The sequence below is a fragment of the Strix aluco genome, chromosome 4 (assembly GCF_031877795.1).
Source record: "Strix aluco isolate bStrAlu1 chromosome 4, bStrAlu1.hap1, whole genome shotgun sequence".
NCBI classification, from domain to species: Eukaryota; Metazoa; Chordata; class Aves; order Strigiformes; family Strigidae; genus Strix; species Strix aluco.
Window position 1 is genome coordinate 79,596,582 of NC_133934.1, and position 23,607 is coordinate 79,620,188.

Here is a 23,607-nt window from a genome sequence, read left to right on the forward strand (position 1 = left end):
CCTTTCACAAAAAAAACCCCAAGCACCATCAAAACCCCAAACTACAACAAGCCACGATGGCTTGTTTACAACTAGCCTAAATAAAAACCTTTAGAGGAAGCAGAAAAGAAAGATTTATTAAGTAGCTGAGCAGCACTTCATTTGTGCTAACAATTCTCAAGTGCCAATACACAGAAAGCGAAACAAACTGAACCTAATCTCCCATATGGCATCCTGCTAGTTATAGAAAATCCATTTTCTTTCAAGTAGAAGTAAAAAGCGAAGCAAAGTATTCGCTCTAGATGCTACAAGTGTTTCCCCCGTGCCGTCTGGCAAAATAAGGTATCTTTTAGAAGTACTTGCCTGTATTTTCATGCTATAATGTCTGTATCAAGCAAAGGAAGACGGGCAATTATTGTACAGCATGGGAAAGCAGTCGTTAGTATTGTTCTGAAGTACTAGCATCTGTTAAGCATGTTTGAAAGCACTTAATATACTATTTTTCTAGTGTGGCTTTACAATATAGCTCTAATTCACAGAATGGTTTGGGTTGGAAGAGACCTTAAAGACCATTCTAGTCCCCACCCCACCGCCACAAGCAGGGACACCTTCCACTAGCCCAGGTTGCTCAAAGCCCCGTCCAACCTGGCCTTGAACCCTTCCAGGGAGGGGGCAGCCACAGCTTCTCTGGGAAACCTGTGCCAGGGCCTCACCGCCCTCACAGGAAAGAATTTCTCTTTATACCTAATCCAAACCTGCCTGCTTTCAGTTTAAAACTGTTACACTTCATCCTATCCCTACACTCCCTGATAAAGAGTCCCTCCCCACCTTTCCTGTAGCCCCTTTCAGTACTGGAAGGCCGCTATAAGGTCTCCCTGGAACCTTCTCTTCTCCAGGCTGAACACCCCCAACTCTCTCAGCCTGTCCTCACAGGGGAGGTGCTCCAGACCCCTGATCATCTTTGTGGCCTCCTCCGGACCCGCTCAAGCAGGTCTGTGTCCTTCTGATGTTGGGGACCCCAGAGCTCACAAAATTCTCACTGATCACATGTAATACTTTCCTTACAGATAATTACAAGTACAGCCTTACCTGTGTGAGTCTCCCACCACCATACAGATGTCTGAGGTCCTCATTAAAAGTTGAGACAAAACTGTTGGTATCACTCAACACCATCATCTACTACCTAGCTTCTGTTCTAATACTACTACCTTCTTCTTTCCCCATCAATAATTATTTAAAAAAAACAACAACAAACCCCACAAAACCAAAATCAGTTATATAAAGCTAGATACTGTACCAGCATCCTTCTAAGCACCAACTTTTCATTGTGGATATAAGGCACATTTACAGCTGCATCTATTCAAAACATTAAAAAAACCCTAGGTTTAAAAACCAAGAAAAAAGCATCAACTCCCATTCATGGAGTTTGAATTCTATAAATAAGTCACTCACACATGAACCTACCACACCAACCCTATCAGAAATAGCTGCCCAGTGCTAATAATTGAACCAGTGTTAGAACAAGAGCAGCCAAGCATCTGTGCAAAGGAGTCAGCCAAGAGCTAGGTTTGAGAGTCTGCTTTTTGGTGAAAATACATCTTAAAAGACAAGCACCCAAGAAATTGTCTAGACTTCTGAACTGTCACTGCTGTCATGTCGTGTGGTCATAGCATCACTGCTGCTGGAGTGGCTGACAGGCGCTTTGCTTTTCCCAGCAGAGGCCTGCTTCCTCTGCTTCCACAAAAAAAGAGTTACAACCACAGCGCCCAGCAGAAGCAGCAGTCCTGTCAAGCCTCCAGTAATGGGTACAAGCCTGTTTCCAGGGTCCCTGCTTGTGATTTCCAGGACTGGGCTGTGATGTGTGACGCCAGCTGGGACCACGGCTTTTTGGATGACAACTGCTTTCTCAGAACGGTCAAGTGCAATATGCTGAATATTCGTGCCCCTGTTTTTATCCGCTCCGATGCCCTGCGTGAGGACCGGGATGTCTGGGTTGGCTCTTCTGCTGCGTTTAAAGGCTGTGGTGTTAACGCTTCCTTTAGCAGAGGACAACACGTGGTGGTAGTCGAGGCTTCTTTTGCCATTGTGCCTGTGTGCATTCTCCTTCGATCGGACCGTGTAAATAGTGTGAACGTACCATTCTCGCCCAGCTGCCACCTTAAAAAACCCCCGAGCACATGAAAACCAGAATAACCTCCCCCATGCACATTTAGTATAAACCAGAAAACACCAAGCATCAGATTCATCCAGACAGACGTCCCAAGTTTGCTGCCAAATATCTCTAATTAAAGTCAATGGCAGAAATAGGCACTTGGAGATAGGATTAATCTTTTCTTAATGCAGACTGCTGAAGTAGGTCAGATAGATAAACTATGTTCTAAGAGAGCCTATTTCTTTCTAATGTTAATGCAGAAAGGCATTAACATTAATGCCTTTAACCTGTTAATGCAGAAAGGCTACTACATTTACCTAACAAAACACTAGTCCTAATTTATGCAAGAACCACCCCACTTCAGGAGACCAAAAAAAGACTTCAGGAATTTGAATTAATCTGACTTAAAGCAGGATGCACAGTTCTTTTTTTTATTTCATATCATATACAAACCAAGTATCTTTTTTTTTTTTTTCTCCTTTCTCCCAATTGCAAGAAAATAAAGTCTAATTTCTTAGTTTTCCCCTGTGTAAAAAGGCTCCCATGGTAAGCTAAACCAGTGACTTCTGCTCCCAGTCAGAGATGTACATGTCTGCAATAGCAGCAAGGCTGCAGAAGGGTAGCTCTGTGTTACAAAGCAATGCTGTCATTGTTTCTGCGCTGTTAGGGAGAGGGAACAAAGTAAACGTGTTGCCAAAGTCTGTCGCTGACTAACATAGTGCCCACGATTACCTACACGCTCTGTTCTCCACCTCAGTCATCTTCTAGCATGAAAGAATTTCTGTGATATACTTATCAGACAACTTGCCTGGAAGAGTGGAGCAGATGACAGGCTGAAACCATCAGAACCAGGCTGTTTTACTAGAGGAAAAGCATCTGCATGATCAGCTGCTAATGCAGCATGAAACTCCAGGTTCCCGAAGGCTCTTGTTTGTGTCTCAGGTTGAGCTTTATCCTAAAGGAAGTAAGTTTAGTATTTCCAGACTCACGTGGAAATGAGTGATCTAAAAATGCATGCTACCATAACTCTTTGGTTACGTACCAGGATCTTGAATCTGTACAAGAGGGAGGGTGAGTCAGCCAGGCATCCGTATTCCTGATGGTCTGGGCTGTACTTGGGCACATACCCATCGGCACCCGTGCAGAGGAACACCTTCTCGATGTTGCAGCTGAAGGAGTCACCAAGATTCTGAACTGGATCTACCATCACTCGGCCATAGATTTCAGATCCTAATAAAGCAGATTAATACATTTTACATTATACCAGTCAATTTAAAATTATTAAATCACATTATTACCAAACCACTGTTGTTAAAAATTCTCAGGACAGGAATTATCTAGATTTAAGTGTATCACCCTTTGTACGTGAAGACAGGATTTTCCATGGCTGTTACTATTAACTTATCATGGGCTTTAGTCTTATTTTTCTGTTACAATTTGTACTGACTTGTGGTTCTTACAGTGCAACTCTTTTTTAAGCAAGCCCTTCCCTTCTCTTCACTAGATGGCAACCCATATTCACATATAAGAAACTATCCAACCTGATAGTATTATATCAAGCAAAATAAAGTTCTTAACTGGACATTTGGATTTCAGACTGATAACCCAAATATGGGACTGATTAAAACCAAAATTATTTCTGGTCCAATACTGCCATTACCAGGAGTTTCCCTGGAACCTAACAGCTCCCATCAGCGAGTGAGTGAGTACAGTGTGTACAGTGAGTGACTGAGTACAGTGAGTACACCTGCCCGGGGCCAGAAGTGAAAAAAAAAAAAAAAAAGAAAAAAAAAAATCAAGAATGAGTCTGAGGAGCTTGGCTGAAGCCAGCTTCAGTTATTGTGCATCCAGTCTGCAACTGAGAACAGCTGCATGACCGAGTCAAAGAGCCTCAGGTGTACAAGTATTCAATTCCTGCATTTCTGGCTAAAATAACCTAAGGACTGAAATTACTTAGCCCTCTCAGAATGGGGCAAAAATTTCTAGTGAGGGCAGCTTCGAAGCAAAACAACCAGAGTGAGGGGAATATGTGATTATGCAGTAACTGAGCAAGAGTTTTCAGAACTGCAGTTTCAGATATATGCACCTACCTTTGGAATGCTTTTCCTCTCAGAGCCCATAAACAGACCCAAAGCCTGTTTCAATTACACTAAATTACATCATAGTTTAGTGCTTCTGTATTTTACTTTTCCGCAGCGGAAATACATAGACCATGCAGGGGTTATAAAACTAGTAAAATATTCAGCTCTTGTTAAAAGTGGTTCTGTTTCAGCTTTCAAAATATGCTGAATGTACAATTGACTTTTTACCTTTAGTGAAGGCTACATCAGCTCCTTCTCCAAATCCCATTGATCCATCCGATATCCAAAGCTCCTTTTTGGACAGCAGAAACATTTGAGTATTTAGACTGAACTCTGCTGCCACTGGGTCACTGACCTGTGGGGAAAAGTGAAATTAAATGATCAAAAAAATGCCTTGGTCATAGCTTTACAATGATCATGGCCATAGTAGTGAAGTGCTGATCACACCTTTCAGCAGTGCACAGCATTTATAAGAATCCCTCCTACAGACACACATATATAAACCTCCTGTCATGCTTCCCATCATGACCCATTAAAACACACAATTGTAGTGCTTTATTTAAATGTTGCCAAGTAAAACAGCAAAAGATACCGGTTTCCTCAGATATAGGACAGCAACGTATCTGTTCAGTGACACTTGCAAAAGTTACTGGGAGAACAGGGCTGTGGGCAAGAGGCCAATAAAACTAGATCAGGACCAGAACCTAGCTCAACACGACCTATTTCCCCTACTCTAAACAACAATAAACATATTCAAACCAACAAGCACAGGATGGGAAACTTCATCTGCTTCTACTCACCCCCAGCTGCACTGTGCATGTCCTACCTGTGACCTAGAAGCTGCCTGCAATTTGCCCAGAAAAGTAACCTGGCCTTTGGCCCATGCCTGAGGACAACACAGGAGTTGTCCTGCAAGTAGGTTAACTCAATGGTAGGTGGCTCCCAGTCACCACCTCTCTGCCTTCCCCACCACAAATGCCTCATGGCTGCAGGAGCCCACGAGAGCCCAGCACATTTGGATGGAGGACGCTGGCACCAGGCAGCAGGTCCGTGCCGGCCCCATGACTCTGACACTGCAGAGTGCTGGGAGACCCACTACACATGTAATAGCAGGGAGATGTAGAGGGGAACAGAAGGCCAACAGCTCTCCAACACAGAAATAAAGTAAAGGACTAATCCTGTTGACCACAATAAATCATAGAATCATCTAGGTTGGAAAAGCCCTTGAAGATCCTCCAGTCCAACCATTAACCTCACACTGACCGTTCTCAACTCCACCAGATCCCTCAGCGCTGGGTCAACGTGACTCTTCAACCCCTCCAGGGATGGGGACTTCACCACCTCCCTGGGCAGCCCATTCCAACACACAACAACCCCTTCTGGAAAGAAATGCTTCCTAATATCCAGTCTAAATCTTCCCTGGCGCAGCTTGAGGCCATTCCCTCTTGTCCTATTGTTTGTTCCTTGGTTCATCCCCAGCTCTCTGCACCCTCCTTTCAGGTAGTTGTAGAGGGCGATGAGGTCTCCCCTCAGCCTCCTCCAGACTAAGCCCCCCCAGTTCCCTCAGCTGCTCCTCATAAGACATAATAAGCCCAGCATCTAAGGTAACAGTCAGCTTCCATCCCACAGGGTGTGATTAAATTCACAGAAGTGCAAAAATAAACTTCACATGCAAATGCCACCACAACTCCAGTTATTTCCTTCCTCATCAAATAATTTTCCTTTTCCTGTGCAGTATTCATGTCTTGTGTAACAAGGTGGCAGCAGGAAGGCTATTGCTGAAGCAGCATCTTTAAATTAAATTCAACGCCAATTGTTTGAGCAAACAAGACAGAAACAGTCAGCTAATTTGCATGTAATACAGTTGTCTCCACACTTGCCACACATGCCATGCAACAGGATAATGAAGCAGAAGGTTAAAAAGCAGTTCTAATGGTCAAAAGGGCTCTGAGGTATCCAGTACTTTTGGGGAAAAAAAACCCCAACAGGTCATTTTTAATGTATTGACTGCAGGACGCAGTGTTATACTAAGAGGTTTTAAAAAGTCTCGTATGTTCACTGAAAGTTAAGTGTCAGATTCAGAGCCCTTGGTCTCCAAATGCTATTCAAGTCATTCCTCAAGCTAGCTGCAACAGAAAATCTGGTCTTTGTAACAGTCTACAATAGTAAATTACCACTACTTGGTGCACTGCTTTTTATTTTTTTTTTGCTTTAGTATATACAGGAACATTGTCACAAAGTCACACTAACACTGAACAAGCGTTTCCCACTGCTTGAGAAAAAGACCCTCTTGATACAATTCTGTTACACTGAATCTCAGTTTTAAAAATCAAACTACAAGTTGTTTTTGAAAACAGTATCACTTTGAACTAAAATTCCCCCTTCAGCTCCTGCCTTCCTGAAAAAAAGCAGCAAAGTACTTGGGAATAGGCTAGACAATGAGGTAAATAAATGGAAAAATAAGATTTTAATTATGGGGAAAAGAATTAATTTAGTTTGATTTTATCTGACCTGAGAAGATGAGATCATCAAGAGCAATCTACAAGCACTGTAAAACTCCTTCTGAAGCCATCTGAAATACTCCATGATTTTCTCTTGACAACTGGTACTGGATGGCCTATGCTGGAACATTATTTCAGTGGTTACAGAATACCTCCTTTCAGCCTAAATTTGCTTTTGGCTGGTTTTGCCCACGAGGCTTCATGGAAAAATGTGCAAGCCCCAAGTAAAATGGTGTACCTGTTGGAACCTGATGTCCATATCAAATGCAATTGGGTCCCGTGGGTTGCAGATGACAGGAAGGGCATATTGCTGACCAGGTGCAGCAGTGCAAGGGATGAATTTCACAGTGTAAGTACCCGAGTAATCTCGTACCTGCAAAAAGATTAGAGAAATGAGCATTTCTCCACAGTCTCTGAACGATCTCTTTTTCAGCTCACATTGCCCCTGAGGTAAAGCTGAATTCCCAGCAGCATCCTAAAGACTTTCACTATCTTGGACATTGCTGTTTACAATCGTGGGGCTTTACCTCATGCAGGAAGCATGTGCACCACTGTCAATGCACTTCAGCAGCACAGGCAAGGCACTGACACATGCTGTCTCCCCTCTAGTTCTCTGTAAAATAAGGACTAATACAGAATACCTGCTATCAGGCCTTTGAGGAACTGACCTTGCTGTGGTGGTGGTGGGAATCAAACATGTCAGTGTCCAAATCTAACATACTCTCTGAAGAGAAGCTGATTTTGGCTGGATTTTTAGTTAATGCAAACGGCTCCTTTCCTGCCAGCTCAGTAACTGAACTGTGTCCCTCTCAGAGAAGCAAGACACTTTTAAGCAAGACTCTTCTGCCCTATTAGAGGCAGAGGTTTTGGGGCCACAGTAGTTCCCACTGACTCCTGAGCTCAGCAGGAGCTAAGCAGCTTTGTGGGGAAAAACCCAGCTTCTCAGAACAGCAACAGCAACTCCTGGATCAGTTTCCTGACAATGCCAAGGGAGATAACGTTAGGGAAATTCTTCAAGAGAGGCCACAGCTCCATGAATGGTGCCAGCTAGCGCGAGCATGAGCTCAGGCCTCCGAACTCAAGCTCCAGGGAAACCAGGGACTTCTGACCATTACGTAATGAGAATACACAACTGCATCCAAATGAGTTGACGGTTACTGATATTATAGTGCTGACGACTGCATGGAAAGTATGTTAAAAACTGACATTCCCTTTGCTTCCATAAATTCAGGTCTGAATGCAAACTCACAGCAAAGTCGGAAATAAAACTCCACTGCTGCACAGGCTGGTGGAAGGTCGGCTCACTTCGTAACAGACTGAGCGTAAATGTGAGGCCAGGGTGGTCAGTAGACATCACCATTGATGCCAGAGATGTTTCTGAAAGAATAAAAGGCAAATTATAATTTGCCATAATTAATACTGATGCCTGGCATGGTATAAAGTCAGCAGACAAAAGCAAAGAAGCCAGAGAATGGAAAGGCATTAACTTACACCCCGGAAAAGGAAGCGCCTCAGTTACTTACTCTCCTTCTATACCCAGACAGACCCTTTACTGTGATACCCTTCTCCTCTGCCAGGTAGACAGCACTACAGATGCTCTGGCTAGCAGAGGTGGACAGGCTGGGCACGCACCTGGGTGGGACATCACCAGCTGGCCCCGGAAACGAATCTCCGTTCGGAAGTTCACCACTAGTCGCCCTTCATCATTGATCCGCATACTCGTGGGATAGAGGGAGCCTAGGGAGGAAAAGACAACGATTTTACCACCAACATTTCCTGAGTGCATTTTTAAAGGAAGACTCTTCATGTATTTTCTGCATCTAGAGATCTGAAACACTTTACCTAAACTCTGGTGCTCTTCACAGATACCAATAATTGATTATTTTGAGACAGATCTTCAAATCCACCAACTTCAGAAGAAATGCACTCATTTACACCTGCTAGTAGTTTGAGGCATTAAGGCACATTCTTTTTTTCTCCCTCTTGATGACATAAGACCGGCCCCACCTGAAGTATATCCACATAAGCTGATATAACAGAGTGCAGGCAGGAGAAAGAAGGTGTCTGGGACTTTCTGTCACATGGACACCAGGGCTGCTCACTCCAGTAAGGTCCCTTTTACAGGCACTTCCCCTGCACAGGGCTGTGTAAATGCTTCCGTTGCCTTGTAACTGGTACCAAAATTCAGCACTGGAGCCTATCTCTCCATAAGAATGTCTGCTTTAGAGTTGGTCTGTGCACTAATTTATCTCATTTTTTATAGATTCAAAGCGGTATGCAACTGAGGGAAGATTCAAAACATCTAGTCTAGTAACATAGGGCATTAAAAAACAAACATAATTGTCCTTTGGGTGGGTGTTTTAACTGAGGGAGTCAATGTGCTGCTACTGATTTCGAGATTCTCAAGGATGAAAAGCACCGAGTTATTGACCATATGTCTCCCATCATCAGAACGTTGAATAGGATGGAGTTTAGAAATGATGGCATCTGAAACAGCTCACCTTGGAGCTCTGATTCAGGAGGGCTGCCTATCCCATCTTTCCATAGGATAGCCGTGTCATACACAAAGGTGAGTCTCAATTCAGATTGCAAATCAAAATGTTGCCAGTCACCAATGGCAGCAGGGGAGTAGAAGACATAGGAGACATAGAGAGGCACCCGCAGAGTTACATACGACTGCACCAGATTTAAGACCTGAAAAACATTGAGGTACAAGGTTACTGCAGGTTACCTGAAAAAAAAAAAAAAAAAAAAAAAAATCACTGCCAACTTTACATTCTCATGAACTGCACTCTTTAAATCTAAGCAAAAAAAACCTGCACAAAAACATCTTACATCTGTTACTGACATCACTATTATTTCAGGTCCTACAAATCACCTCACTAGAGAGTGTCCTCAAATCTTTGCCGGTGTAACATAACAGGGGTTGTACCTCTCCAAAACAAGGACCAAGATTTTGTTTTACCTTGGAATTTAAAAAAACAAAACAAACCCACAAACCAAAACTTTCAAAAGAAACTCCATAAAAATTGAAGGTGGCCTAAATTAAAATTCCAGATCAGAACTGCCAGATCCCTTAGGCATTCAGAAATCAAACACAAATTTAAAAATGAGTCCTGTAAGTAACACCTACTTTTACAATAGATTGAAGTCTATGGATTATGGCACCCTGAAACACTGCAATTTAAAATTATGGTCTGAGTTAAGAAGCTCTCTCTCTACCAAGTGACTAACAAGCAACCAGAATGGGAGGCCAAGCAGATAATTAGTAAATAAATCTTTGACCACTAAGCATCAACTGAGAAGGTAACAGTTGAGCACCTACAGAATGGGAAAGCTGCTGAGCCAAGGCTGATTCAAAGTGGAGTCTGCACAGAGGCTCTACAGCCCCCTGGAATTTCCTGTAATGTAAGTGCAATTGCTGTAGGGTGCTTGTGCGCTGGGTTATTTTCCAAGTAAACACAGTATGCTGGCAGACACTACACAGGGGAGCCACCATGTGCTCTGTGATTGATGTTGATGCAATTCGTATCCAAGACCTGGAAGGATGGCCTGTTTTTCTCAGGAAAATTAGGTGTGTGTTTGTTCCTTATCATTCAATCTTCTATTTATAAAAATCTCACCTACTTGACAGCTCTGCCTAAAGCCCAAACACTGTAAACCTAAATTAGAGCTTCTAATTAAAAAAGTCTTTTAGGTTTTTTTTTTGTAAAAAAAGCATTTTTTTGTGTAGCCTTAAAACACACTTCTAGGGTCAATAATATACTTTACACACATGGTTTACTTCTATAAGGCAATAAAATTGGACCCTCCTTTTTGAATATGCTGCTACACAGACTTTGGGTGATAGCATAAGCAGGTACACAGTTTGGAAAAGCTCTTTGGGTCAAAAAAGCAGTTTCTAAAATCCAGACTAGGAGCAACAGCCATGCAGTAAGCTCAGCTACCGGGAAGATGAATCATGTCTGTGCGCAGAAATACGGGGCAAACGTGTACATCTAAAAACATTTGTGCTAACGGAATATGTATCAAACCGCCTGCGCAGTGACTAAATCCTTTCTCATGCAATCCTTAGTAACGCTTTCTGTTGGACTTGTGCTTCCAAAGCCTCCTGTTGAGAGAGGAAGGTGCTTCAGTGCCACATACCTGCCCATCTGTGCTAACAGAGCCACCGCAGTCAGCCAGCAGCTCAGATATATCGTAGTAACTGTTGAACTCCCAAAGGCAAGCCTCAAGGTTGAGGTTCTGGTAGAAGCGCAAGGTTTTGGCAGACCGCAGAGCAATGCTGTACTGGTAAGGGGATGCTTCTCCAACCACTTTGGGGTTCTTTGTTTCCTCTGTAATAAACCCATGTTTGGTCTGGATCTCATTATAGTCCAGTAGGTTGGAGCACTTGTGGTGTCCCACACGAGTGCCATCTGGACTAAGTGTTAGCTCGAAGTTGGATAAGGGGCGTGTGGAGATAACCGGCAGCATTCCTGAAACATAAATATCACGTGACCCATTAACAGCCTGAAAGTAAAAGAACAAATGAAGTATTCATTAACTGCTTGTGAACGTATTTTTAGAGGTGGAGTCTGGAAACATAGGAGCTAAGGAAGCCCAGTGTTTCATCCATACATTAAACCTTGCAATTTGCAAGACGTTCATTAAACATGGATTATTCACGGTTCTGCCACAATGCAGCAAACAACTGTGGAGACAAACCTGTGCGAGAGGAAAAGCCCAAAGCAGCATGTGTTAATTAACTCTCACCACTTGATGCTTACCATCCATATGGGGCATTGTGACTGTTAGTCGGATCAGATTGGGATGGTCAGGATCATCTGGACCTGTGTAACGAATTTTAGCCGAGAAAGGTTCTGCTCCTACTGTTCCTGGGATGCGAGGTTGGCAAAGACCTGAGCGAAGGGAAAGACAGGTTGTGCGATGCCTCCTAAACTGTGTCAAGCAGCTTGGAGATGCCTGTCCATAGAGCTAGGTCAGAAAAATGCAGAAACATCAACACGCTAATTAGGGAGTTCCTCACTGTTCTGCCCATGCTAACCCCTAGGGTCAAGAGGTCCTTTTCCAGAGAGGCAAAGGCAGCAGTATGAGAACCCTTCAATGCCCAGCAGCGGCTGAGGAACCAAACCTCTTCCTGATGAGGATTTGTTTTTCCTCCCTAGAAACTGGGAAATGGCAGCTTTAGATCAGCATTTACCTTGGCTGCCATCACTGATGGAGGTGAAGAGTAGGGTGGTTCACAACCACACCTGAGCTCTTGCCACAAAAACCAGGCTGCCTGGCGGGACCCAACATCTTGCAGACAACAGCTAACTAAAACAGAGAGAGGCAGTTTGTGCTGTTCTGCAGGATCCACCACTTACACTGGAGAGGTATTTCAGGTTTGTTCTTTTTCTGTGTATGACTGAGGCAAAGATAATATCTGATTAAGTTACGCAAAGATCTGGCATTTTAGGAGCATAGCGGTAAATCCACAGAGGAGTTATAGTGCATAATGGCCACTTTGGACCTATAAATTTAACACTTAGGAGCCTCAGGGAACCTTGAAAACTTCACAGGCTATTGCCTAACTTGGTAACAATGGAAAGTCTCAAGGGAGCTACTTTTCAGCCACTGAGCATGAACATAACTGCCTAAAACCTGATGGATTTCAGTCCAGATTACATCCCCAAAAGCTTCCCTTCCTTCCCCAGCTTGTGATCTTAACAAAAATTACCGCCTCTATCCACCAGCTTCGTCTTGTCTTATAATGACAGGCCACTGCCACTACAACAGGACCATCACTAATACCCTGGTAACACAAAAATTTTACAGTTCTTCCCACATAGTTCAACCCTACCAGGGGTTTTGCACTGCGGCTGGAGGAGATGGAGAGGAAGGACTCCATGTAGCAGAGGAGATGTAGCAGAAGGTCTGAGCTGCACAAAACATGTGAGGTAGCACAGCACGACCTATTTGCATAGTCAGTGAGCTGACTAAAATGAGAACACTTTAGTCTAAAGAGACAGAGAAGAGTCACACCCTAGCACCCAACAATTTGGCCCTGTGAATCCTGACACGCTATAAAGTCAGGCTCCTGCTTTAATTTGGACAGACTAGGACTTTAAAATAACTCCCAAGTAACTGTTCTAGTCACTAGCTGATTGAGCAAAAAGATGCATTTTCCTCATTTGAATTTCTGGAAGAAAGCAACAGATTTGACATACACATGTAAATACGGATCACAATTAAGAAACCTGAAGGATGTGGGCTAAACCCAGAATTAAGGATGTCCCCTTGCCTTCTGAGGCATTGCATAAGTTCTCAGCAGTTATGCATGCAATGCTGCAATATCAGAGTTTCCACATGTATTTCATGCCCCCACCCTTTTCCAGAACTTGTATTTTAACTGTCTTTCATCTGCAGGTCTTTAGACAATATCAAATTCAATACAGCTACAATCTGCTCTCGGTGTCGGCAGCTGTGCTGTTTAAACTAAAAACACTTTGAAATAGAGGTGTATTTGAAATATCTATCTATCTATCTATCTATCTGAGAAAAGCAAAGGACCCAAGACTGGGGAAGTCAAATTCTGCTCTAGTCACTAGTCTAATTAGGTGTAAAAAAAATCATTATGACTATTACACAGCCACTAGTTACTTACACGTGACCTACGATGGGAATAAACTCACGAAATACCACAGCTGATGAGATGATAACAAGATGCTTTTGCCTTTCACTAGCAACAGTGCCGTGTGTGAATGAAAAAAAGATTAACTAACATACAGGCACTAATGCCCTAAAACAAAACACCCCATGGCAGACCTCCATCAGCTGCAAACACTACCTCATCTTTTCCCAAGAGAGGCTACCCAATTCCCATCATTAAAAACTTACCTTCTCCTCTGTTAACTGTATAAATTGGACTTAGCAGCTCCAGACCAGCATCACCGTTGGCATTCACAGCTCGAGCTGCACACTGAAGCCTGGAGCCTGCCTGAAAGTATATAGAGTCCAGGGAGATGGATTTGGTGCCGGTAAAAAAAGTGTTGGAGTCTGCTTCCCTCATGGGGCTGGTGACACCATCACTCCCACTTGGAGCACTGACAAGCCAGCGGTACAGGGTCAGAGTATCATTGATGTTTTCCGTGGCGCAGATGGATCCGGTTTTGTCGTAGTCTGAATATTTGGGATTGCATGCCTATGGGTTGGCATTGACACAAAATAAGGGGGTTAAATATTCTTACCTACACCTGCTCCAGGCAAGCAAACTGTTAAGCATTATTCTAACAGTACCATGCTTATTACTAAAACTGTATTAGCAAAATAAGATCTTCATGCAGGCACACTATTTTCCCCTTAACTGAGGAGATATGAATGAATGCCATAGGGCTTTTTAAATTGAAAACAAGAACAAACAAACAAAAAAACCAAACCCCAGATAGTAGTGAGTTCCCATTACAATTCATGTGCCACCTCTGACCATGCAAACTTGGAAAATGCTAGTGCTAACTCCAAAATCTGAACTCTTGTTTGACAACATCAGTCAGTTCTCCTAAATTTAGACAAGCTAGCTTGAAAAATCCCAGTTTGAAACCACTCTAATAAATTAGAAACTGTTAGAAACATAAAATGAACGGGCTGAATTCATACATCCCCGGCAAAGAGCTGCCAAGTTACAACTGCACTCCTCCCAGCAGTCTGTTGCTGCTCTCCCACAACAGAATCAGAAAGGAACGAAGATGAACGTGTGCCTTTTGCTAGTGCAAAATTCAGCTCTTCCCCCCCGCCCCCCCAAATCATCCTTGATCAACAGTTTAAAACACCTGACTTTACATAGAAGCGGCAGGCACACAAGTACGTGTCCCTCTGTGTGGGAGAGCAGTCTCCTGCAGATGGGGCAGATGGCTGATACCAGAGGCTGTTCAGTCAGCTTTGGTCAAATCTGCTGCCCAGCTGCTCATGGCACAGCTCTGCTCACAAAGCCCAGGATGCAAACTGTTTCTGGAAAGCACTGTATGGCCCAGCCACAACCCTTGTTTGGGCAGCACTTGGCTCCTCTTCACCTTCCTGCCTGCTCAGCTTTGGGTTCAGAAACCTCTATTTTTCTGGCCCTCATTCCATGTGCCCAAGTGATCCCCTGGAAGCGGGTATTAGTTTGGCAACACAGCCCAGTACCAAAGACCTATTCAGATCAGCAAGAAACACTCACTGCAGAAACAGTGACCCTAGGGGCATTAGTGACCCTCTCTTGGAAGCTCTCCTTCTGAATTAGGTCAGCAGAAAGACTTACACAAGCGTCTCTGACACAGTAACACCTTGCTGCTTTTAGTTGTCACTTTCCAGAATTGAACACTTTTTCAATTTTCTTACATGATCCAGAGCATGGAATGAGTAAGTTGGACAAAAGCATACAGAAACAAGCCTTACCGTTACACAGACAACAGGATAACCAGTGGGAGGGTGTGGATTCTCCTTGCTTTTAGCAGTATCGTCATACATCAGAAGTGAGACAACCTGGGGCACAGCTGGAAACGTCACATCTGCCACGCTGTCCATTTCTTCAATGTACACAATGGCTTTACTCATCTGAGTTGAGAGAGAGAAAAGGTTACTGCTGAAAATAAGGAATGGAGGGGGAAGGAGAATTTGTGCCCACAACTTAATTTCTGCCACCAAACTCATTAAGGTTTTACCCAGGATTCTTTGATAAAATGGTGCTTTGTATTAAGGAAGATTCACTCCTCAGCGGTTTTTATAGGTTTTCTACTTAAAACCTGTTCACCCGCAACCAGCTAAAAATTAAGGAAGCATTAATTCCGCAAGCACTACGAAAAGGGAAATAAAATATTCCCATTTTTCTTTAAAAAAAAAAGTTAGCCTTGGCACAAACACACACCCAATTCTCACTCACTCCCCATCTTCAGCATGGCAGGAGGAAGAAACAGGATGAGAAAGCTCATGGGTCCAGCTAAAGACAGGGAGATTACTCACCAATTACACTAATGGGCAAAACACACTCAACTTGGGGAAAATTAATTTAATTTATTGCCAATTAAAGTAGATTTGGCTAGTAAGAAACAAAGACAAACATTAAACCACCACTTTTCCTCCTCATTTTCCCACACTCAACTTCACTCCTGACTTCCTGTCAAAACCTTGCCACAAACATAAAATACAAAAACAAACCCCAAACTCTCCTAATCTAATTCCAGAGACCATGTAGTAGCTTCAGCCTACACATCAATTTGGTATCACTTGACAGTCAGCTTAGGCTTTTACCAACTTAAGACTGTGTGTAAACTTTAGAGCCTCTGTTTTTAAAATTGCGGCCTACAAATTTACCAAGTATGATGTAATGGATCACAGGGCCATAGTTTCTCTGCATGTAGTAATTTAATGTATATAATACTGAAATAAGAAGTTGCTAGTGTTTGAGTCAAATTTGATAGCCCAAAATGGCAAGCGGTGCTCTTCAGAACTGTAGTAGCGCTAACACTTGCTGTGCTCTCCTCTGCTTCACCAAAATAAAGGAAGAAATGGGAGACAAATCTATACCCATGTGTCCCCATTCGTGCCTTCCTCTGGAGCCCACGAAGCGGTGCAGAGCACCGATCAGAGCACCACAGCATGGCTGCAGCTGCTGCTGCCACAGCTCAATGCACACCTTTAGAAAGCGACCAACGCAGGATCTCCGTTGATCTGGGTCTGGTAGCAGCCAGAGACACTATTAATACAAACAAAACCTGCCAATCACAGCATCTTGCTTTCTTTTTTTATATTTTTAAATCTTTGATACTTTTCACCATCTGTAATGGGAAAAGTCAGAACAGGTTTCTGCAAGCCAATTAGTGCACCATACTTTCCTAAGATGTATACCAAAAACTTGGAAAGAATGAGAGCGCTCTCCACTGCCAAACTATCTGTGAAGCCTTTAGTGGGTCGCACATAAAACTTGTAATTCAGTGCTTCTAGACTTTGTTCAAAGCGTGTGGATTTTCAGCTAACTTACACAGGTATGCCCCAAACTAACCACAGGAGCATATGAATACCAGGGTGTCATGCATGCTGTGAGTACATGGGCTTTTAGATGTTTTTACACAAATAAAAAAAATCATCATTACAAACGGCAACTTTTGTTGTCAACAGTGGTTACCTGTGTCTCTGCTACCATGTTCTCATCAGCTTTCAGGTGGACTGTAAATGCTTCTCTCATTTCTCTTATGCCGTCATACAGAATCTCTACTTCAACAAAATGCTCAGTTTCTCCTTCTCTGAATTCAATATCTGATTAAAAAAAACCCAGCAAATTAATGCAAAATCAAGAGCCAAACAATTGTTTTCTTTGGCAATTATGTTCAAGTACAGTTTTCTTTTGCAATAACATGGTTTTGCTCTAAGTAGAATGTAGTAGTAGACTGAGCTGTTAGTATCTGTTCTTCAGCACAATGACCAAGTGAAAGTAACCTGCTTTTGCTGGACAGGAAAAAAAACTACAAGTTGATATTGATGACTTGTTGGAAGACTTAAAATACCATCATAACATAATATCCTAACATGATTTTGTGCCAAGCCAAATAGCTTTCTTCCAAACAATTCCTGGACACAGTTCAGAATTAGTGTGGGCCAGGGAGGCAGTCTGCATGTAGAGATGCTGCTTCAGTGGCAAAGAGAGTTCAACAGAGTGGATCTGCATGTCAAGGAATGGTCCCACGTACATTATTATACCAGTATGGATACTGCCTCAGGCTCCATTTGCAGTGCATGTTTAAGTAGGATCCAAAACACCCGCACTTTGAGCCGAAAAGTCAACATACTTGGCATTAGTTAGGTCTTTAGGAGACATGAAATCCCAAGACAAGAACGGTCTATTAGAAATAGTCATCTATGGTCCTTCCTCTGGAAAACAAGTGGGGATTTCTTGCTAAGAGTCAGGAGGAAGTGGTACTCATTTTTCTGACACCAGCCCAGTCAATAGCATGAATATTCAAGAAATGAGAGACCTCATTTTACTTTCATCATATTCAAGGTCATACCTCCCTGGGAGACACTGTAGAAAAGCTAAACCCCTAGGAAGTCTGCATAATCACCAGGCTATAAACTGTTCCTGTGAGGGTGACACTCCATCAAAACCATGTCACTATGAGGAAAGCAAATCGAAATGCAGCGGGTCACATAAAAAGAATATGGGTCTGTAACCTCAAAGTCTGGACTCCTTCCTGGGAGACAGGGGACCCAGGTGCCAGCTCCCAGGAGTGGGCTTTCATATGAAAAGCTTGCCACCACTGGCAGCTTCTTACTGTACATGCTTAGGGCGGATCTCTATTCCATACTGCAGGATGATGAAAGCAGAATAAATCTAGACAATTGCCTTAAAATAGTAGAACCAGGAATGTGAGCCTATTTCTGTATAAACTGTCTATCGTAATATCCCAACCCTCTGCCACCTCAGGGGACCTGAAGGCAAAGCTCAAGAACCAAATTCTGCTCATACACATGACTTGGGTAGATAACAGCCTGAGCTAGGCTGAACTTTCATTCTTATGAAGAAATAAGGAGTTTGCATTCCAGGTTAGGAAATTCTAAGTATCCCAGAGCAAACAGGATCTCACGTCCAATCCTATACTAATACAGTCCCTTACAGGTCCCACAATTACCTTGGAGAAAAACAAAAATAGACAACGCTCAAATCTCCGATTCCAAAACACACAAAGTGAAGCAGGAACTCTTAGTCTAAAGTACAATACTTGCCATTTGGTTACCAAGACAAGAATTCAGCTCCCTGTCCAGCATTCATTTGCAGGAAGGAATTTTCCAAAGTAATGTTTCCCATCCCTACACCCAATGAAGCCCTTACCTTCTGACATTGGATTGTAGTCTTCCCCTGAGGTGGCTGAGCCATCCTTTGTGTGCACTCTGACAACAGATACTTTGGAGCTATCACCGAGGCGTAGAACATGGATTCTTACTAGTGCAATTTCTCCAGGTTCCTGAGGCTCCTGAATGCTGTGTTTTATTTCAGACAATTTAATCACTGGTTCTAGACAAGAAAAAAAAACACAACAGAAACCTGAATGTTAAAAAAAAAAATAAATTTACTCATGTAAACTAGACCAAGTGCAAATACCTTATCTGAGAGTGGATAAACCAAAGGAAATGAGAAGGTCATAACAAACCTGAAAATTCAAAGTGATTGTCTGGCTATTAATTTATTTGGTTTATTGACTGCAGTGTGGAATGATAGAAGTGAAATATTTCAGAAACTGGAATTCAGATAGACATTTGTAGCTGTAGGGAGTGGCGTTCAGAAGATCTCGCGATGTATGGAGGGAATAGCTGTAGCCCCCCCTTGTTATGAGGTAACGTGATGGATGGGCTTGTAACACTAAGGGCACACCCACGAAGGAGGTGCTTGGCGAACGCATATATGTAAAATACACAGTTTAATAAACGGACATTTTGTAACCACCATATTGGTGTTTGTGCTGATGTCTCCAGGAAGGTTTTAACCTCCCGCGGTATTAGTCCCTGCGACCTGAGCACCACTGACATGTGGGTTGGCAGGTTTAAAGAAGCAGAGCTAATTACAACATGTAGCTATTATTAAAAGGAGAATACGTGGTCCTCTGGTGTTTGCTTCAGTGGAGCCTAGAGTGGAATATTTAGAGATAAAATATGTTTAGCTTTTGAAGAAAGCAGTTACTTTTATAAGTTATTTATTCTAATGCCTTGTCAAAGATATGGGATAAATCTGATTTTCTTAAATTACTCTCCATGACTTGTAAGGTGTCCATTTTACAACATTATCAATTATGGTTTTTGTTTCGTTGGGGTTGTTTGGTTTGTGATGGTTTGGGGTTGTTTTTTTTTTTTAACACGTCTTTTGATATTTTCAGATGCATAAACTGTACCATCCGTACATAAAAGTCCCTATTATATTGCTGAAAGTTTTGTGAATTTGACCCCAGGCATCCATGATTCTTCAATTTAGTCAAATTTATGATACTGTTATCAAAGCAACACATACAGAGCAATAAATGGAATGGAAATAAACAAGAGGATTTCTCTTCCCATTATCTCACAAAAGGCAGAGCACCAGTGATGCATTCAGAATAGATTAAAAAGGTGCAAATTCAAAACATAAAAATAAAATACTTGACAGTTTGTTGAAAAGCTTGGTACTGGGTACTTTGAAAACTGTTGAACTGAATGGAATTAGTCCCATTTTCCTGTTTGCAGCTACGTATATAATCAACAACTAACACAAAACTCACTGTCTTCTTCATCCTTAATCTTGATCACGGTCTCCTTCTGATCCCCAATGGAAGCACCAAAAGTAGAATTACTTTTCGGTGTTCCAAGCACCAATCTGAATTCCTCCTCCTCCTCATAAATTACATCATCCTCCAGAGTTACCACACAGGGCTTCTCAGTTTCTCCTGCAGAAAGGTATGGACAAGAACAAGACATTATCTTCATAGGAGCGCAAAAGACCAGGATAAAAACAAAACAAAACCCCCACGCTTTTTCCGGCTTGCCATAGAAAAGACAGTCTCAAGAACACAGAAGCAGAGACTAGTGCTGACTGGAATCCTTCAATTTTTTGTTGTGCTTGAGTCAATCTCTGCTAAGGGAAAATCCCAAGGCTCTGCCACAAGAGGAACTAAGCAGCTTCCCGTGCACCATTCAGCAGGGTGTTATATGGCAAAGAACCGGCTGCTCTGACTCTCCTCTGCTGAAAGCACTGTATCAATGTCATTCCTGCTTATTCTCATGAACAAGTGCTATGCTGAAAAGCATAGCAGAGGATGGTCAGTATTACCGAATTCTTTATTGTCCAGCTTCAGCCATAATAGCATTTGAAAGTGCTGCTGTCATAGTCACAAAACTGTTAAATAGTCCTGTGTCACCTTCTTTATCCACAGAAGCTCAACTGGCATAACAACTCCCAGAATGTCCTGGAGGTCTAGCTCTTATTCACCATCAGATTACTTGTCAGACAAAATTAAGTTCAAATTCCAATGGGAAAAGCTTACCTGGGAGAAACACCACTACAGAATCATCTGTATTTGGCCTCTCACTGTAGTCCATCATAACTTGGGCAGAACCCTGGCGAGTATAGCAACGCACTGTGGATTTATGGTTAATGTCACCACTTCGATAAATGAGGGCTACCAGCTGTTCATCATTCTCATTTGCCACGTACATCGGTTCTTTGAACTGGACTTTGGGTACTGACAACAGAACATGTTACGCAAGTTGAAAAGGACCCTCACACATGGGTAGAAAATATTAATCACTTTCCTCGATTAAAAAAAAAAAGTAATAGTTTTCTTTAACTTAGCATTTTATTTGTTAACCTTTTACAGTAAACTGAAGAAGGCTCAGATTTACACATGCTTTTTAAACACAGATTTTGAATCTAGACAAATTCAAATACTTAACTGGTCTATGGCAACTAATTGCCAATTTAGTACTAATTCTGTCACCAGTCTTCTCCAGTAGCTAAAACTTGGTGATTTCACAGTGAAACTATAACCACTCTTCAGAGTTCTGTTGGAGAATGAGTTTTCTAAAACAATATAGCTTTTTTAAGTCTTTGAAGTGCTGTGGATTTGCAGAAACCTGAGACCGCTAAGAGTCAGCTTGGTTTATTTACCAAGTGCTGGAGAACCTCCCAAAATTGTGCTGTGTTGAGTGTTGCTGGCTTTTAAAGTTTTACACCTACCTTTTTTTCCCCACCTTAATGCTCCCCTAGAAGAGACAACACAGTAAAAAGCTTCATTCAATAGCATGAGCATCAATATCTCATTATTATTTGAAAAACTTAGCTCCCTACAATTTTTAGTGTTCAAATAACTACATTAGGGAAAAAAAGTTTAATCCCTATGGCTTCTCTACCTTCCAAATTAATATTCATTCAAATAGCCTTAACGCACCAGGCATAAGCAAGTGTACTTTTAGCTCGCAGCACAGCTCCACTATAATGTTAACTTGTCCAAAACAGTGTCTTCAAGTACATAATGAGAAGGAAGAGAAGACAGAGTAAAGAACCTGCCCTGCACTATAGCCCTGTATTCCAACTTCAGGTGTAGCACACAGCTGTTAATCTTTATAATGTAGTTGGGGTAAATGATATATCACAGCATATATACACATAGTAATTTATGCTACTGCCAAAAGAGCTCTTCCACCTTCTAAGTGCACTTAAAACACTAAGAGGAAAAATCCTTGAAAAAAACTGTCCCCCACTCCCTTTATACTTACAGTCAGTGACAGTGTCATTGATAAAGACAGTGGCTTTGCTGGGCTCTCCAAGCACTGCATTCGTGGGCATGCAGAGAACTAGTTCAAACTTCTCGGAACCTTCCAGAATAGGCTGGCTCAAATCATCAAGGATGATCACTCGAAACACTTGCATGTTGACTCCCGGTGTAAAATCCAGGTTACGGCTGATGCCCACGTAATCAAATCCAGCTGTTTGGGAAGCAACAAGACTTGTATGGTCAGTTACTACTATATGTTAACATTCACTTGTACATTTGCGAAATGTGTTCATAGCTGTTTCTACTGCTATCCTGGAGAAAATTCAATTTAGATTTTTGTCATGCACAAATAAATTTGGGAACAATGAATATACAGTGCAAAACACACACAAACGCCTATCTGGATCACCATTCACTCTTTATGCAATCAGCACAATTAAAACTTGTTTAAGATCCCTTAAACCGCAGAGTAACAGGCTACAGCATCAACAACACACAACAGACCTCATAACCACAGCAATTTAACCCTTTCGCTCAAGTCTTGACTACATACATGGGGTTTTACTCAGTTATTTACCTTTAAAGGAGCAGATGTCTGTGCCAGAATAACTCCAGCTGTACCCTAAGAAAAAGTGTCTTGCACCAGGCTAGATCACTGAGCTTAAAAATCATACTGTTACCACTGTCTCATCACTAAAAGAAGGAGGCAGCTTCAGTGCAGGTGAGAACACCTAGAATGACTTTTTGTGTGTGTGCATGAGACTATTAAATCTAAACTGGAAGATGTATAATGGTTTCACTTCTTCCTTCCTCTTTGTCCCATTGTTTCACTGAGATTCTATTTCCATAATTTTACATTCTTTTTACCCAGAGTGTTCCTGCCTATCCCCTTTTAAATGTTCTACTTGTTGCTTGTAATGACAGCAATTCCTTCCCTTCTTTGTCACAGTATGTTTAAATTTACATACTTAAAAGCAACTGTGCCTTTTTCTTTTACATATCATTTTGCAGCCTCTGGATTAGAGGCAAGGAACAGTTAACCTTCATAAAAGCTGACCTCCCTGGTTGGATCTGTGCATTATGAAGAACCACAGTTCTTGCACAGGTTTTGTTTTCCTTAATCAAATACTGTGCGCATAGGCATTTCATATACAACCATATTAAGATTTTTTTGCATTTAAAACTCTATAAATACTTAAAATTAGGAAAAGATTTAATGAAGAGGGTATTTTTTCCAAATCTCATAAGTAGGCTTTAGCAGAAGTGATTTTTTAAAAAAAAACTAAAACCACAAGATTAGAAATGCAACATTAGTTCGCTACTTTATGCACAACACAGAAAATCCTGTAGGACCCAAATATATTTTCTCACCTGAATAGTGAGTCTTCACATATTCATCACACACATTGTTTATTTTGCTAACCGCTTCTCTGTTCCTCAGTAACTGTAGTCAAATTCTATTTTCATATACGTACATTATAAGTTAATTAACTGTACCTTCAATCATACATGCTGCATTACTAGTTGCTGTAACTCTTTGTTATTTTGGTAGCAAATCTGATCATCTATCACACACCTATTAAAAAAGACAATTTTGCTTTCAGCTTGATTAATACGAAAATTTCTGAAGCCTTACCTGTCTC

At 42.0% G+C, this 23,607-nt stretch overlaps 1 protein-coding gene across 1 annotated transcript in view; it reads right to left on the minus strand.

The window, feature by feature from the left end:
* Positions 1-1,605: 1,605 nt before the first annotated feature.
* Positions 1,606-23,607, minus strand: part of FREM3 (FRAS1 related extracellular matrix 3) — a 69,607-nt gene continuing 47,605 nt past the window's right edge. The window contains exons 8-24 of the mRNA XM_074821284.1: positions 21,966-22,175; positions 20,735-20,932; positions 19,973-20,137; positions 18,556-18,738; positions 16,855-16,985; positions 15,129-15,287; positions 13,596-13,899; positions 11,483-11,614; positions 10,860-11,191; positions 9,215-9,407; positions 8,346-8,450; positions 7,963-8,090; positions 6,952-7,086; positions 4,441-4,567; positions 3,174-3,361; positions 2,940-3,086; positions 1,606-2,136 (exon numbers count right to left, since the gene is read on the minus strand). Of these exons, the coding sequence (XP_074677385.1) occupies positions 1,606-2,136; positions 2,940-3,086; positions 3,174-3,361; positions 4,441-4,567; positions 6,952-7,086; positions 7,963-8,090; positions 8,346-8,450; positions 9,215-9,407; positions 10,860-11,191; positions 11,483-11,614; positions 13,596-13,899; positions 15,129-15,287; positions 16,855-16,985; positions 18,556-18,738; positions 19,973-20,137; positions 20,735-20,932; positions 21,966-22,175 (3,368 nt within the window). The remainder of the gene's footprint in view (positions 2,137-2,939; positions 3,087-3,173; positions 3,362-4,440; positions 4,568-6,951; positions 7,087-7,962; positions 8,091-8,345; positions 8,451-9,214; positions 9,408-10,859; positions 11,192-11,482; positions 11,615-13,595; positions 13,900-15,128; positions 15,288-16,854; positions 16,986-18,555; positions 18,739-19,972; positions 20,138-20,734; positions 20,933-21,965; positions 22,176-23,607) is intronic.